The following is a 16,238-nucleotide window of genomic DNA, read 5'->3' as shown; positions in this document are numbered from 1 at the left end:
TTGCATACATTAGGAAAGTTTCGCATTTGGTGCCACGGGATCAAATTTCAACTCCAGTGTTCATCAATATTCACTGGATGGAAATATCTCTGCAGAATCTTTTCCCTTTCTTCCAGAAATCTTTTTTGTGAAAGATTGCATTGGCGAAATTACACGTTTTGTGGCCGGGGTAAAATAATTTTCCATGGGAAATAAATTCATTGAGCCCGACAGCGCTGACAGCACACGTGTTGTACATTTCGTCGTGTCTGAAATAGATTTCAACCGCAAACTAGGCTGTGGAATTATGACAAGGCCATGCTCATCAAAATAGTTCCTTTGTTCAGAAACCTTTTAATCTCTTCATTTGATGCTACAATACGACTAAAGAGGGCTTTTATTTAATTCAAAACTCGAACTTCAAACGATTGTGAAGTCACAGCCATGGCACGGCATGATATGAGGCTGATTGATCGCGCCGCGAAGTCAAACTTCAAAGAAAAATACCTGTCACGCGTAACTTTCGCTTATCAGAAGGATTAACCAGACAACACTTCTACCAAAATGTCTTTTTCCAGAATGATTCATTGTTTGCGCTGCTTTTGTGCTGGATTATAATTATTTTTCCGCAGTGGTGACTGAAAATTCTTGACAGCCAACTTTGTGCCTCCCTTACGATTTTTTCATGAATCTCCTTATCCTCTGGAGAAATTCTTCATAGGAACACCCCCCAACCCCTCGGAAATTTCCGTCTATTAACCCCCCTCCCCCTCACAATTTCCATTGACCTTCCGTGGGGGGGGGGGGGGGGTATGGATATTTTCTGGAACTGCACAATCACTTAATTAATCAAATATTTATTTTTTTGTACCCATTTAATGTGCAAAAGCCAGCAGTTCTTCATGTGTACTACAAGTGGCAATGTAACTCTGGGGCGCCCAACCATTGTAAGTTGCTTTACGAGATCAGAAAGAATTCCTTAGTGTCTGTTTTGTTAATTAAAATGTTCCTTTTTGAAAATGCTTGTTTATTTTGTATGGCCCCTGTTAAAATTTTATTCAGATCCTGCTCAGTGCTGCTATAAGTTTTGATGTTATTTTTGTAAGCATCTTAATATTTTAATTGATTTTCTTGTAAAATACCTTTCACCACTAAGGATACTGACACTATAAATGTTATTTTTCTTTCTTTCTGTCTAAAGGTGTCAGACAGCCCAATTGTGGAAAAACAAAGTGTGGAAATTGATGCGGAGAAAATAAGGAAGGAAAGTGGATATACAGGGACCTACAGGCAGGTAGTTTCCTTTCTGAGTGTAGAAGTAAAGTCAATAATGCAACCTTCAACATTGCTCTTGAAAATCCAACACTGATTTCAAGTAAGGGAACCCTTCCATATTTGGAAAAGGGGTTTTTCAGGTTTTAGAACACACGTGCTTGCTCAAAAGCACTTGGTTTTGGATTTGTGCTGTAACACTGCATTTTTCTTGCGTTGGTTGGTTGGCATGAAGACGGAATAACCAAGTTCAACAGTTAACTGGAAAACAGTGAATTTCTTTAGTGTGCCAGGGAAATTTCTGCCTTATTTTAACACATTCCTCACCTTTCTGTACCAAGATTATTTCCTCCCAAGCTCAAGGTCAGCTCAAGAAACAATAGGCCATACTGAGTGATGACACATCATCTATAAAGCTTGTACTGTGGGAAGAGCACATAAACAGCCTTGATGTCAACCCCACATACAACCACAAAAACCTCAGGTTGAAAGCTACAAAGAATGGAAGATATCTTAATACCCCAAAAACAGAACAGTTTGAAGCTGAACCTGCCACCGCTTTTGAAAAACAACTCCTTGAGTTTGAAAATATATCCTCTGCCACTACAGTATCTCAGCACTGCAAATTTATGGGTGTTCAGCAATCCTTTAAGAAATTATCATGTGTATCTTGCTACAAAACTGTTATTCCTGCCAATGACAACATCCTTGGAGATTGTGAGTCGTGCAAGTTGACACAAGCTTTAGATAACTGTCACGTAAACTGGACTCTACGTCTCTTGCTTCAAACTGAGAATAACAGAAACATTTGCCTTACTTTTACCCACCAAATGGTCCAAGAGCTCATCGCCATTTTTGACCCTACTTTTGAAATTAAGTATACCACCTCTGAGAACAATTTGATTCTTGCCTTTTCGCGTGCATTTCTCTGTCTCTTATGATGATATGGAGTATAAAATGTTATCCATTCGACCATAAAAGATATTAAGCATTAACCATACCGTTGTCTTTAGTTTATTCTATGAACAATCTTTTCACACTTTTTAGTGATAGAGAGGATAAGCCATACCCTTATCACTATTGTAAATTTTGTTTCAGTTGTTGGATATGTTATAATATTGTTACGAAAAGCTATATACAATATATATTCCATCAAACCATAATAAATATTAAGCATGTTACGATTTAACCATACCCAGTGTTTTCAAAACAAGCCAGCAGCCGCCGGAGTTCTGCCTGCTACTTGATTATACATCTCAAGTTACTCTGGTCATAGCAATCAGCTCAAGGCAAACAAGCTCAGCATTGCGTCTTATCCATAAATCTTTAAGAAGGCACACTCACTTACAGTAATAGCAACAATTAAAGCAAGCACAAGGTTTTTTCTTTTTTGGAGCCGTTGAGTTCTCGTTAATTCACATGCGTGGAAGCAAAGCGAAATGTACACCCACTTTCGGAACGCAACTGTACTGTACTGTGTTGTTTCACATATTTCCAACTTTCAAAACCAGGATTTTTAATGAAACTATCCTGGCCTTTTACATATTCAGGGCTTACTTGTTTGTCTCATTAAAAATTAATGATGAAGTTTACGGCAAACAGGTAGAATTAAATTTATGCCGTCGGCCTTTAGCCCTTTCAACACCTTAATAGTGAGAACATTTGTGTTTGCTGTAATAAGAGATATTTCTGTTTCTTGTGGTTTTGAACTTTTGATGTGCAAAGTTACTTGTTACTTGGTTTTGGCAATTTGAAAATTTTAAGATAAAACTGCCTCTTGAGGAGAGTGATGCCCTAAGTGGCAATGACAAGCAGAAATATATAAATGTCAGTGAAACCTCTCTTGTTAAAGCACGGAGAGATTGCAGTCTCTAAGGTGAAATGGACCTGATTTTCTCTGGAATGCTAGTGAGCACTGGGATACTGCAGATGATATTCCTTCTATCCCTCCGGAAGATCCTGAAGTTAAGAAGATCTCTGCGAGAGCTATCCAGACACACCAGCCAAAGGTATCATCTCTACTACAGCATCTCACATATTTCTTCAGCTGGCATTGAGCAAAGAAAGTGATTGCTGTCTCTCTCCAATTTCAGCAAAGATTCCAAAAGATGGCCACTAGCGTCAAATCCATACTGTACGAAATGTGTTGGCGTCACTCCTCACACAACATGCTGCTCAGCTTGATGATGAAACCCTCAGAACCTTCATGGTGGAGGCTGAAGCTATTGCAAATTACCGCCCATTGACTGTTAGTCTCCTACGCAGCCGTTCTTAGTGTCGTCACGCAACACTCCTCCCCACAAACGGCTGCTGTAAACCGAACCACATTCCTTTCCCTTTGTGTTTGCGGTCTAACGAACAAACCAATCACGTATCACTTATTCACAATGACGTCAGTTTTCGCGGGAAAAAAGAACATGCTTCTCGGTCTGTCATGGATGTCGAAGTAACTCCAAAGAAAATTATGCGTAGTGAATCTAGATGTTTTTTGTGTTCATCCCCGTCGGCAAGTCACGATAGAATTAATATTTTTGGCAAAAGTGCGATCAATTTTCAACAAATCATTCAATCGTCGCTCAATGTGGATGTAAGCTGTTTTTCAAACAGTAGCGAACTGTTCGTTTGCAGAAATGTTTGCTACAAGCGGTTGTCAAAGTTCCATCGGGCTTCCGAAAAAGTGAGAGAAATTCAACGAGAAATCGAGGGAGTCTTCAGAAAAAGGGAACTTCCAAGAGCAAAGCGATTACTGCGAGCTTCTGATGATGTGCGAAATATTTCCCGCTGGAAAAACTGTCTGCGTAAACGTGTCATCTAACGGAGCTACAGCATCTAAATCGCTGCAATTTGGCAAAAGTGAAGCTACTGCTTGTACTTCTTCTACTGTTGATTTAATTAATCAGGATTTTTCTTTGTGGAGGAGGGCACCCACGTACCTTTCTGGCTTCCTATCTCCAATTCAAAGTCAGCCGATTCAAAGTCGCCCGGCCTACAGTCTCGTGTTGAGTGCCTTCCCAAATCAAAACATGTCAAGTCCTCGAAATGATTTGTCAGATGCATTTCATCCACGATTAACATCAACTCCAAACTCATCAACACAGGAACAAAATCAGGTTCAATTGAAAATCAAGTATCCCTGTAAAAACGTCAACAAAACGCTAATCGGTTCCTATCAGTCCATTGGAAAAGCTTTAGCTCATGGAGTTCCATCGCAAATAGCCACCGCTGTGATGAGTTGCCAGTCAGTGCAAAAGCATGTAGTTGAAAAGGTCCTGAAGATTGTCACCAAAGAAGTCGCTGGATTACGTTCAAAAACGAATCCCTCTATTTTAAGGAAATGTGAAAAGGAGGATCTGGAGAAGTTTGACTTACATCTTGTCTGTAATGAGTGGCGAGAAAGAGCCCCTGTCTTCTATTCGTTTCTTCTCACCTCTGCTATCAACAAAAGAACGAAAAGTTCAGAGTGGTTCGGATCCCTTGCTCTCGCTGGCTCTATTCTCTTGAAACAGAGAAATCAGGAGATGAGCGCGACCGGATCTTTGATCGGTATTCTTCTCAAGAACAAGTCTATTGAGGTTGGTGAGATTTCTTTTTTGTTCTTTTTTTTTATTATTATATGTCTCATTTCAAGTTGTGACATTCGTTTATATATTGTTTTTTTTTTTAACGAAATATAACTCAAGTTAAATTGATTTCAAAACATTCAAGTAATACGACTGGTATGAAAAAAAAAATCAGTTTCGGTAGTTTTAGTATTTTTGTAAATCCGGCGTTGAGATGTACGTGTAATTTGAGTTCAGTTTGAACGAATGAATTTTTTGAAACTAAAGTTCTAGTTCTTTATGGTATTTCAGTTGAAACCATGGTTTCCTTCCTCAAGCCAAAAAAAGGAACTGTCAGTTTTTAGCTCAAAGATAAATGTTGATCACACCATCATGCCATACTTTAATTAAAATATATTATAATAATACCTTTACCTTAACTTGTTCCTCATCCCTCAGGCATTTATGTCGACTGATGCATGATAAAATTCAAATGTCTTTGGGCTTTTTTTCTTATAAAAATTGTAATTTAATGAAGGGAGGAAACAATAAATTTAAGGTAGCTGGCACCAAATTTCCATTACTTTACTCCCACTCTTTACTCCCAACTGATTACTGTTCCATAGCAAAAAAATGGGGGGGGGGGGGGGGGATCAATGCACTCATTTGTTAATAACCACTTAAAGCTACAGGCATGGGGTTTTTTTACTGGTTAAACTGTTGCTATGGTAACAATAACGTCAAGAAGGTAATCATAATTTGATCACAAATGTTTAGGCATGTTTTTGATACCATTATTGTTGTATCAACCGAGAAAGAATGGTTCTGTTTATCTCATTCAGTCAGAGTATAAGTCCTGCAAAGTGATGTAAACCAGTGCCACGAGATTCTAATTTATGGCACCTTTCGTGTAACAGACAGCCCTCTGTAGGCTCAACAGGCTCAAGCTGACAAATTCAAACCACCAGATTCTGTCAACACTGGACAAACTTGGAGGGGACCATGATGCTATCCTTTCAAAAGTCAAGGATAGGATTTCTCTCGAAAATGCTGAAATAACTAAGATTAAGGAGAAAAACAAAAATCTTTTGGCAATGCATGAATCCCACCAGAAATGTACACCAGAATGTCGCCAGGAGTTGTCTACCATCAGGAAGGAGGAGTAAGAATTTAAGAAGTCTACACACCCTGGGTTTGTTATTTCATTTGACAACTTGGACTTCCAGCTGCAACGAAAAAGTATGACAATGCAGTCACAAAACCGTGACTTTCATTGGGTAAACCATCAAATGGTAGAAAACAGGGTGTCTGGAGCCCTCCTTGATTCCAAGCAACCAAAAGCTAACCTGCAGGAACTATCAAACCTAAAGTTTTTACCAACTATTGAAGACCAGCAACGACAGAGGTCCAATAACATCATATTAACCTCAAGAATTTTGGTAGAGTACTTTGATGCTCTGGAGCCCCTGAAGGAAGCATGCATTTACCATATTCCCCACAAATACACAAAGGAGATGTCACAGAAGTCAAAGAAGGTTATTTTATTGAATGTTTTGTGAAAATAAAAATAATAATAATAATAATAATAATAATAATAATAATAATAATAATAATAATAATAATAATAATAATAATAATAATAGGTACTGACACTAGGGCTTCCCCTATGCCATATATCAGCTGTATGGGTATGAGCCACTGTGTAGGGTAAGCTTTTCAACCAGTTTAGTCTGGGATGGGGTATAGAAATCAGAGAGTTTTGATCTGGAATAGGGTTACATTATTTTATGAGAAACAAAGGGCTGAGATTATAAAGTTTCTGGTTAATAGTTTATCTAGGATAGGGTAGGGATTGATTTCTGTTGCTTACTTCAAAATGCATCCTAACATGGTCTGGGATCATGAGCAACACATACCCACCCAAGAATTCAAGAACTACTTTTCTAGTGATTTTGACCAATGCTACATGTAAATATCACACATTTTGAATTTGATCTCACAAAATAATTTACTTATTAACTTGTTAGGTTCCCCTTGGAATTATCTTTAAGAATGAAAATGTAAATGAAGATATGATGGCAATTCTTCAGCAATTTCATTCTTACCTTCCCCAAACCAGTGATGGTGGAGTAGACGGTCAGATATTTTCTGGGGACCAACTTACTGTGGAAAGGGCTGTGAATGTGATTTCCTCTGTTGCAAATGGTTACAACCCACGGGACCGCCTACATGGAATCAATCTACAATTGGGTGATTGGCATGCAGCTGTTAAAGTGCTTAGTGTAAGTATACAGGTCAGAGGTTACTCCGAACCAATGGCCAACATAATGCGCCGATCAAATCGAAACTTCAACATCCCCCCCCCGGGCAAACCCCGGGCATTTGACTACTTTTTGTGCCCGGGAGTGGGGAATTTGACCGGTAAGGCCTGCCCGGGGGTGGGGAATTTGACCTTTGCCTGGGTGGGGTGGGGAAAATTGAACCGGAAGTGTCAGGTTTCAAATGTCTTTTTTGTCGGGCGCCGAAATCGCTTACAGCTATAAACACGTGTTTCACGGTGTTTGGACGAGATGGAGGAATTTAAAGGAAAAGATGTATCATTTGTGAGCGATTGGCTTACCAAGAAAGGTCTTCAAAAGTTGTGTAGTATTTTTGAAGGTATGTATGAAAGGTAGAATGAATTTATATTTTTATAGATTGTATCTAAACGATGTAGATTTTTTTATACAATGAGTCACGCTGCGGCTTTGTACCGCAGTGAACAGTGAAAGAAAAAAACACTGTCGAATGAAAAACCACTTCGGCTTAAACTGCGGCAGAATATCCTGCAACTCGAACAACATTATAAAGTAGCCGGCTAATTATTAAATAATAATATGTATTTCTAGTTCTTTTATAAACGATGTAGATATTTTTTATATAATGAGTCAAGCTGCGACTTTGTCCCGCAGTGAACAGTGAAAAAAAAAAACATTGTCGAATGAAAAACCGCTTTGGCTTAAACTGCGGCAGAATAGCCAGCTTCTAAGATAGCTTTCAATCTTGAATTAATGGCTTTCCGCGTACCATGTACCGCGTAGCCATTCTTGAAAAATTTCATTGCTGCTGTGCATCTTCAAAGCAGTCCGGCGAGTCAAATTGTAAGCAGGTTTTGCCGTATGTAGATTTCAATTGTTCACAAAACTTCCTTTTTCTATTCTGTGTGCTATAAAGTTATATTAAGAAATAGGAGACATCTGCAATCTAGCTAACATGCCTGATTTTGCCACCCTCTTTTTAGGCCCGGTTAAACGTCGCATTTCATATGTGCCGAACTTAATTCGATAATTAAATGCTTGTGAAATGCGACGTTTGGTCCGAATTAGCCGAATTCAGGCGTCGCATTCCACATGTGCCAAATATAATACATACATTATAGACATTGCAGGCAAAAGGACATGTTTGCCATCAATATTTCTCACCCAAAACTTTTATTATAAAATGTTGCAGAAAATGAAATTGATGGAGACGCATTCACACTGCTCAATAATGAAGCCATCCAACAAATGATCCCCATTGTTGGGTTACGTTTAAAGTTTCAAAGCGCATTCAATGAGTTACTGCCAGCATGTGTAACAACACAGAATGCTCATCCTGCTACTAGTGATAATGTTAAGAGAGCAAAGGAGGCCAAAGCTACCGAAAAGGGGATGGTCACTGAAAATTTGGTCCTTGGTACGGTCAATCTCAGCGAGGACGTTGTCAAGGAGCATTCGAAGATTTTTGGTCATCAAAGAGAAACTGTTGTGTTAACCGAATGGCAGAAGGCAGTAAATAATTGTGCCTTTGATTTAGCTAAGCAAAATCCAAGCTTATTGTATGAAAGAGGTAAATTAAAGGACGTAGCAGAGGAAAAGGCCCGGGAAACATACGTTTTCAAGAAGAAGAGCGGTTCTCGTTCGTCCAAAGCCCTAGGGGAGTCAACGCCGAAAAGGATGAAATACAATCAAGATGAAAGACGCGAAAAGATCGCAGAGCTTTCAACTGAAATTGAATTGCTGAAACAGCAAATCACAACAAAGCAGAAAGCCATCAGCCAGGGAAGCTGCATGAAAGATTATCAACTCTGTGACAAGGCACATGGAGAGATGAGGGAACTTTTTCACGAGAAAGGAAAGCTGGAAAAACAGCTGAAAGAGTTCCAAAAAAAGGATACCAAAAGCAATTGGTATTACAAACTGAAAGGGAAAACGGAATGCAGCAGCAAAAGTCGTCCCACAGTACCGTTGCCACCCAAAAATGCTGTAGGATCAGTTGACATTCGACGTCTGTTTAAACCAAAAATCGCACAAGCCTCCGCAACATCTACGGTGGTATCGACATCAACAAGTAGTGTTGGGAATAATCCAGATTCACGTCAGACGACTGCAACAGTAGTAGACTTGCGGGTAACAGACAACACTCCCGCTGCGACTGCGAGTTCCACAGCCACCGTGACCAAAGAAAGCCGCCAGATACCCGATCCTTGCAGTACGCAACTGATAGAGCAAGCACAGAGACCACAAGATGAGAGTATGCCTCAGATTGTGGAAGATAGAAGGCAAGGTGAGAGCTCAGCGGCTGCAGCTGCCGCTGTCGACATCCCCGTTGAAATCACAAGGGAGCACAGCAAGTTAGAAAGCCAAGGTGGTGTGCCTAACGGTCCGGAAAATGAAGAGCCTTTTTTAGCCTAAGACCCCCCTTAATTCAGCCGCTGGATGTGGGGGGAAATGAACAGAACTCGGATAGCCTTGAAGGGCTTATACGTGTTTTGCAAAGAGAGGAAAAACGGAATCTTACTGATGTGGAACAGCAGAAAATCGGACAAGGTGTAAGAGAGAGCCAGTTTAAAGATTTAACACTAGCTGAATACGTTACCGCAAAAGAAACGTATTGCCATCTCTGCCACCAAGACTGTAGACGAGGTTGCAATAATATGATAACGGCAGCTAAAATCGTACTGACGGACAAGCATGTTTCTCTGCCGAGTCTATGGATGCGAGCATTCCCAAACATCAATTACGACTGCGAGAAAGCACAGAGAAGACTTCTTCAAATGCCTGTAGCCAGCTTGAGTTTTGCGGAAGGTTGTTTCATAGTGGAAAAGAGGGAACATAGTCTCTACGATGACACAAAACGTGAAATCCACACCAGAGGTAAACACTCTAAAGAGTTTAGCGACAAGGCTGAAAAGCTACAAAATTCCATGAAAGAGTTTTCAAGCCTCCTGAGAGCAGCACCGAATATTGGAGAAAGAGAGAGAATGAAGCACCTGATGGCATCATCACATAACTTGTCGTCACGTCAAGCATCTAAATTTGGCATATGGAACTTAAAGAAAAGAGCAGAGAAGGTGGTAGCAGCAGCGCAAGAAATTAATCGCGTCAAAAGTAAACATCTTCACTTTGCTAAGATTGAACAGAAGGTCTACTTGGAGTCCATAGGTCACAATCCAAACTACTATTTGTCAGACAGCAGTAGCTCAGAAGATGAATATTCTGAAGGAGAAGACGATGACCGACCAAGCGATGAAGATGTAAAAAACCCAGCAAATCCTGTGTTACAGGAGGATCCCTCTGTAAACTGTATCAGCGTAATGCCGCATTCTGAGGAGAATGTGAATCAGCAACCAGAAAAATTGGTGGGCGAACAAGAACATCAGACTCCGTCAGTCCATAGTGAAAGTTCTTTTCCACCTCAGAGAGAGGAAGGGAAAAATGTGCCCGAGCTAGATGTAAACAGTTCCCTTGTCTTAGACATACTCCGTGAGGTTGAGTTTAATTGGTTTTCGTTTGTTGTTGTCTTGGAACCAAAGTTTCAGAAGCATGGTTACTCCCAAGAAGTTTTTGATCAATTTCTATGTGACTTTGCCAGCCAGTTACAAAATTTGGGGTTGAGTGTTGATGAGTTTAACCTTGTTGAACAGTCACGTACTGCTTATTTGTCGGAAGTGATGCAAAAAGAAATGCGGATCCAAGAAATCGTTGAAGAAGTAAGTAGTGGTGAGGAACCTGAAGAAAATGATGGAGATGAAGAACTGGATGAAAAGAAGCTTCTCGCCAAACTAAAGCTGATTAAAGACAAAGGAAAGAAGAGAGCTAAAGATGAAATTGAGATGAGGGGCCTAAATGGGAAGCGGAAATCTTCGAAAAGCGCACAATCAGTGCTTTCACGGCACCCAGACATTGGAGAAGTAATGGAACAAATTGTCAGGGAGGCTGACGTTGGAGCAGACAAATGGCGTCGAACAGGAGTTTACACGTTCACTGGAGATACGAAAACTGAGAAGCGGATGACTTTTAAAAGACTGCAAGAAAGGTTGTCTTCACATTATGCTGAGAAGTTTAGTTATGGGACAGTTCTTCACCTGTGTGTTCATCGTAACAAGAGAAGAATATCAAGTAGGCGCTACAAAGGGGTGGCAAACATTAAGTACCAACGAGCAAGAAAAGGATTCAATCTGAAATTTAACCCGGATGCAAAGTGGAGCCGTAGTCTTTACAAGTGTCTAGACAAGCTACAGATTGATGGAAAACAAATGTTACTGTTAAACCGTGACGATCAGGCAGGATTCAGATTGGATTCTACTTTCACACATAACAGCGCTCCATCCCTCAACGTCAGCGGTCCGACACTTACAACGCATACTGATTTTCTCAACAAGCATCAAACACAGCTCCAAACAACAAGCTACAACTTCACGAAAACGACAACCACAAGTGAAGTGTGTATTGGAGTTGTAAAGGCATCAGGGTTACACAAAAAGAACCCCGCCCAACACGCCGCAGACTTAAACATGCTTCAGAACTTGGAGGCGTTGAAGCCAGTGTTTCATCAAGATTCAGGAAAGGTGAAGGATATAGAGTGTATTCGCGTTGATGGCACTTCAGACGAGGGCCCCAGTCATGCAGAAGTACAGTTCCTCTGGACAGAAAGGCATCTTAATCTTCCGACCAAAGTAACACTTGTAACAACGCGATCGAGTGGGGATAGTTTTCTCAACCGTGTTGAGCTGCAGAATGGCTGTTTGAGTCGAGGACACGCTAACTTGTTTATCCCATCTACGTTATGTGGGGAGCCATACGACAAAGAGGGTCAGTTTGATGAAGCCAAACATCATGCCAATATGGAAGCAGCGTTGAACCAATACATAGAACGGGTTGACGGTACGCCATGTATGGGGACAACCATCAAGCTGTATAGAGGATCCAGTGGTCATGATTTCCTGGATAGAAGAAGTCGCCTGTTAGTTTTTCTTAAGGGGAGTGCGAGAGAGAAAGAAAAGCTCAAAAGAGAAAATCCTCAAGAGTACAAATACTTTGAAAGAGTCTGGAAAGTAAGACAGGATCATCTCGACCACAATCTTCCAAGTAACTACATTTTCCTTCTTCGATGTTGCGGCAAAGAGAACTGTGCTCACCCTCTGTGTCAAGCGAACAGTCAATGCCACGACACCCAGGAACCACGCAGAGTAAATCCAGTGTCCTCAAAGGATTCAAGTCAGGGACTGTTTTGTATCTGCCGACAGCCAGAGAGCAGGTTCATGATTTGCTGTGACCAATGTGGAGAATGGTTTCATGGAGACTGCATCGGCATCACAGAGGCAGAAGGAGACAGAATGGACAAAGATGATATCTCTTTTATCTGTAATCAGTGTCAGCAAACATGCAATTACCAGTCAGAAACAGAGCTTCTTCCTAAGTGGCATGTAAACGGACCATCATTCCGGTTTTTTCCTTACCCTGTTATTGATGTCAACAAGCCATGGGGAAGTCCTTGCGACGGATGTGGTGACCACTGTACTGGTCATTATGTGACTGACATTGATAGGTTGTTGGAGTTGCAGAGCAAGAAGAGGGCTATCAGAGCATTGCCACCGAGTGTCCTTATTGAGGAAGCTTTCAAGCAAGGCTGTGTTGAAGGAGAAAACACGTTACATCTCGCAAAGAAATGTTGCTTGAGTGTTGAAGAAGTCCAAATGTGGTTGACGCATCTTGAAAAGAAGAAACTAACCCGTGCTAGAGCAGTGCAGAAAGCCCGTGAAACCAGAGAGAAGAAAAAAAAACACCCTCCAACTTAAGAACTGGTTCCTGTTAAGCTGGGGCAAAGGGTGTTTATCACTTATGGGTGCAAAGCGGAAGTAAAGAGAAAAGAAAGTGACATTATTAAGAAAGCTACACCGTTGTAGAAAAGTACTGCAAATAGTTTTTTTGGAAATTCGGATCAAATTAGCTCTGCTAGTGACTGATTTTTTTCCCCTTTAAGTAACTGAACTGTCAAAATAATTTTGGCCGCGTACTTTGTCTTTGTCATACTGTAGAGTGAATACAATATGGTACGTTTTCACACCCCCATTTCATTGTTAAAGTTGTACGTTTCTGTTAGAGATAATCAACTGACACTGAACAATTTTAAATACTTGCAGTCGTAGACGCTCTAGGCTCTGTTGTAGATATGTATACAGTACCCTCGTTAAACAACCTTTGCCGTTTTTCGGAGTTAGAGCAGCTTACACTTGCTGATTGACATTGTCCGACTTTAATAATTAATTAAATCAATTTCAAATCATTTTTTAATAGTTTCACTATTAAAGTTTTTTTTGGTAGTAACTCAAGTCTGGTAAAAACGGCACCATAATATAAACGGTCACTGGCACTAAACGTGTTGGCATGTTTACACACAAGCTTTATTAAAGATGAAAGGAGCCGACGACGATTGTTCTTTGGGAGGGGCATTTGACAGACAAATCCGACGATAAGGTGGGGCATTTGAACACCATTTTGGCCCGAGGGGGCGGGAATTTGAACAATCCAATCTTCAAAAGTTCAAATGCCCGGGGTTTGCCCGGGGGGGGGGATGTTGAAGTTTCGAGTTGATCGGCGCATAAGTGTGCAGCTACCATTTCACTATTTTTCACCACTAAAAGAAGCACAGGTCACATCAATAGCAGACACTGTCACCACCCACTGTAAACAGACCACTTAACCAATGAATGATGACTTGAAGCATGTCTTAAATTCTTCTTTTCAGCTATTATTTGTCTTCCTTTTAACTAAATTGGATAATAAACATACCTAGTAGATTATAATTTCCAGTCCCTAATGTTCAATTTCAATTTCAATTTTCAATTTATTGCTTCCATCACTAATACATTGTTGTTCATGATAATTATACAATACTAAATAAAATAGTGATGAGGGAGTCTATAGAAAAGCAAAAAAATGCTTGAAGTTATAGATCCCTTTAGATTGAGGTCAACTGCAGCTTAGCTAGCTATATTCTTATATTCATATTTACACATCTGCATGTATACATGCATGTTCTTTATCTTTTTTCACCAGTTGATCTACTCCAGATTCTTTAATGGAAAGTCTGATGTGGACATCTGTACTATGTTTTCTGATCGCACCATGATCAACAGAAGAAATGTCACTGGCGATACGCATTCATCGTACCGAGCCAATTGGGACTTTTTTTCTATTGTGTTTACATCAAGGATAATTGCAGCTGCCATGACGGTCTTAGGCTTTGAAAACAAGTCAGGAGCCCCAGCAAAGCACAGCTTACCTGCAAACCTACAATCACTACAGAAAGCAGAAAAGCTAGATTGTCTAAATGAAATGTCAGCAAAAGTAGTTGACGAATTTGTGTTTCAGCATAGTGAAATTATTGTGAATGACCTTGTAAACCGTGTGGTTACTGAGGAAGAAAGAGATGAAATTCTTAACCATCAAGAACTCACACCTGAGGGAAGGTTCCCATGTCGATAGCCTGGGTGCGAAAGATCATTCAAGTACAATGGCAAGTCAAGAAGGACTCATGAGCTGACACATGATCCTCCAGTACAAGTTGAAGATGAAGCAACCCAATTCACCTCCTCCACACCCAACCTTTTCCCGGATGAATCCAAACCTGTGGATGACGTATTTAATTATAACTGTGCACTTTTGACTGATGGCTTCCTTTTTTTAAACTTCCTTGATGCCATTAAAGAGGGGGATGGGCTGAGGATCATGAGGCAGTACAAGTATATTATGTTGTACTGTAAATCAGATGGCGCCCACAGCACAAAGTACTCCTTGGAATGTTTATATCAATTTTTTCTTGTTCATGCTCTTCTGTCCCCAAGAGACTCTGAACGGTTTGTATGGAACCGTTCAGTCAACAACATTGGCAAGATGGGGACAAACATCCCGCTTGATGAAGCAACAGAACATAGCAATAATTTCATCAAGCAATGCATCAGAAACCTAGGACCAAATGTCACAGAGAAAGCAGTCTCCCGAATCTCCTACTCTGAGACATCTACAACAAGAATCCTCAGCAACCTTGATGAGACAATCAAGCGTACAGTGAGATCTGGGAGACATTCAGAGGGATCTACAACGAGAGATCTCCATGAGCTCATCAGTAGAGCAGTCGAGTTCAAGGTATTTACAGAAATTCAAGGGAGGAGCTACAAGCACTACAAAAATTTTCAATGCGACAGACTAGAAAACTTAAATGCCTCAAGTTTGTACCAGTGGATCAGTAAACACAAAAAGAATATTACTTGGTGCATCAGAGCACGATGAACATTTATTTAAGGACGGTGCCTACTAATACCGAAGTATTTTTGCGCGGTTTATGACTATGCTGGAAAAGCAGATCTTAGCAAGGGCTATGGAAATCCAAAAAGAAAATTGGGGGTAACCATGTATTTTTTTTTAGAGATAATTAAGCAACAATTATTCTTAAAAGCAGTAAAATACAAAGCAATGTATGGCGTTTTTTTCTAAATTGAAGCTTTATTACTCTGAAAAATGCATAGTTACCCCCAATTTTCTTTTTGAATACCAATAGCACTTTCTAAGTTCTGCTTTCGCCGAATAGTTTTAAAGTGCCCCTGGGAAGAAAATTCTCATTTTCCATCTTTTTGCATGTTTGTGTAGAATATGACCTTCTTACTCATGTTACCAAATTTCAATCCTTTACAGCAACTGGAAGTATTTTTTTAGCCTTTTATTCGAGATTTCACGGCCGCCATTACTTGGCCTTGTGCCGGAAGTTAACAAGGCCAAGTAATGGCAGCCGTGAAATCTCGAATAAAAGGCTAAAAAAATACTTCCAATCGCCGTAAAGGATTGAAATTTGGTAACATGAAAAAGAAGGTCATATTCTACACAAAAAATTAAGCAAAAAGATGGAAAATGAATTTTTGGTCCAGGGGCACTTTAAACCGCGCAAAAATATCCCTGCATTAGTAGGGACCACCCATCGGAAACCCGATTACCACGAGATGCGCAGAACGTATGCGCAATAACAATAGTAGGCACCGTCCTTAATTACTTTTGCTCAGATTCTTAGATTCAAGTTCTGACGGTACATTTGCTACAGAGTGCACAGTACATTACAGTAACAAATAGTGAGAGAATGGCAAGGGAATTAACC

At 40.2% G+C, this 16,238-nt stretch overlaps 1 protein-coding gene and 1 pseudogene across 1 annotated transcript; both read left to right on the top strand.

Annotated features, from left to right (window-relative positions):
* Positions 1-1,413: 1,413 nt before the first annotated feature.
* On the top strand, positions 1,414-15,823 carry LOC146454741 (uncharacterized; annotated as a pseudogene).
* Positions 7,800-9,502, top strand: LOC146454742 (uncharacterized). The gene has a single exon (XM_085095075.1). It carries the CDS (start codon positions 8,336-8,338, stop codon positions 9,500-9,502), a length of 1,167 nt encoding a protein of 388 aa, XP_084951201.1. The 5' UTR covers positions 7,800-8,335.
* Positions 15,824-16,238: the final 415 nt, after the last annotated feature.

This window comes from Pavona decussata, unplaced genomic scaffold (genome assembly GCF_977016875.1).
Source record: "Pavona decussata unplaced genomic scaffold, jaPavDecu1.1 SCAFFOLD_300, whole genome shotgun sequence".
In the NCBI taxonomy this organism is placed as follows: Eukaryota; Metazoa; Cnidaria; class Anthozoa; order Scleractinia; family Agariciidae; genus Pavona; species Pavona decussata.
The sequence above is the reverse complement of the archived record's forward strand: the minus strand, read 5'-3'. Positions and strand labels throughout refer to the sequence as shown.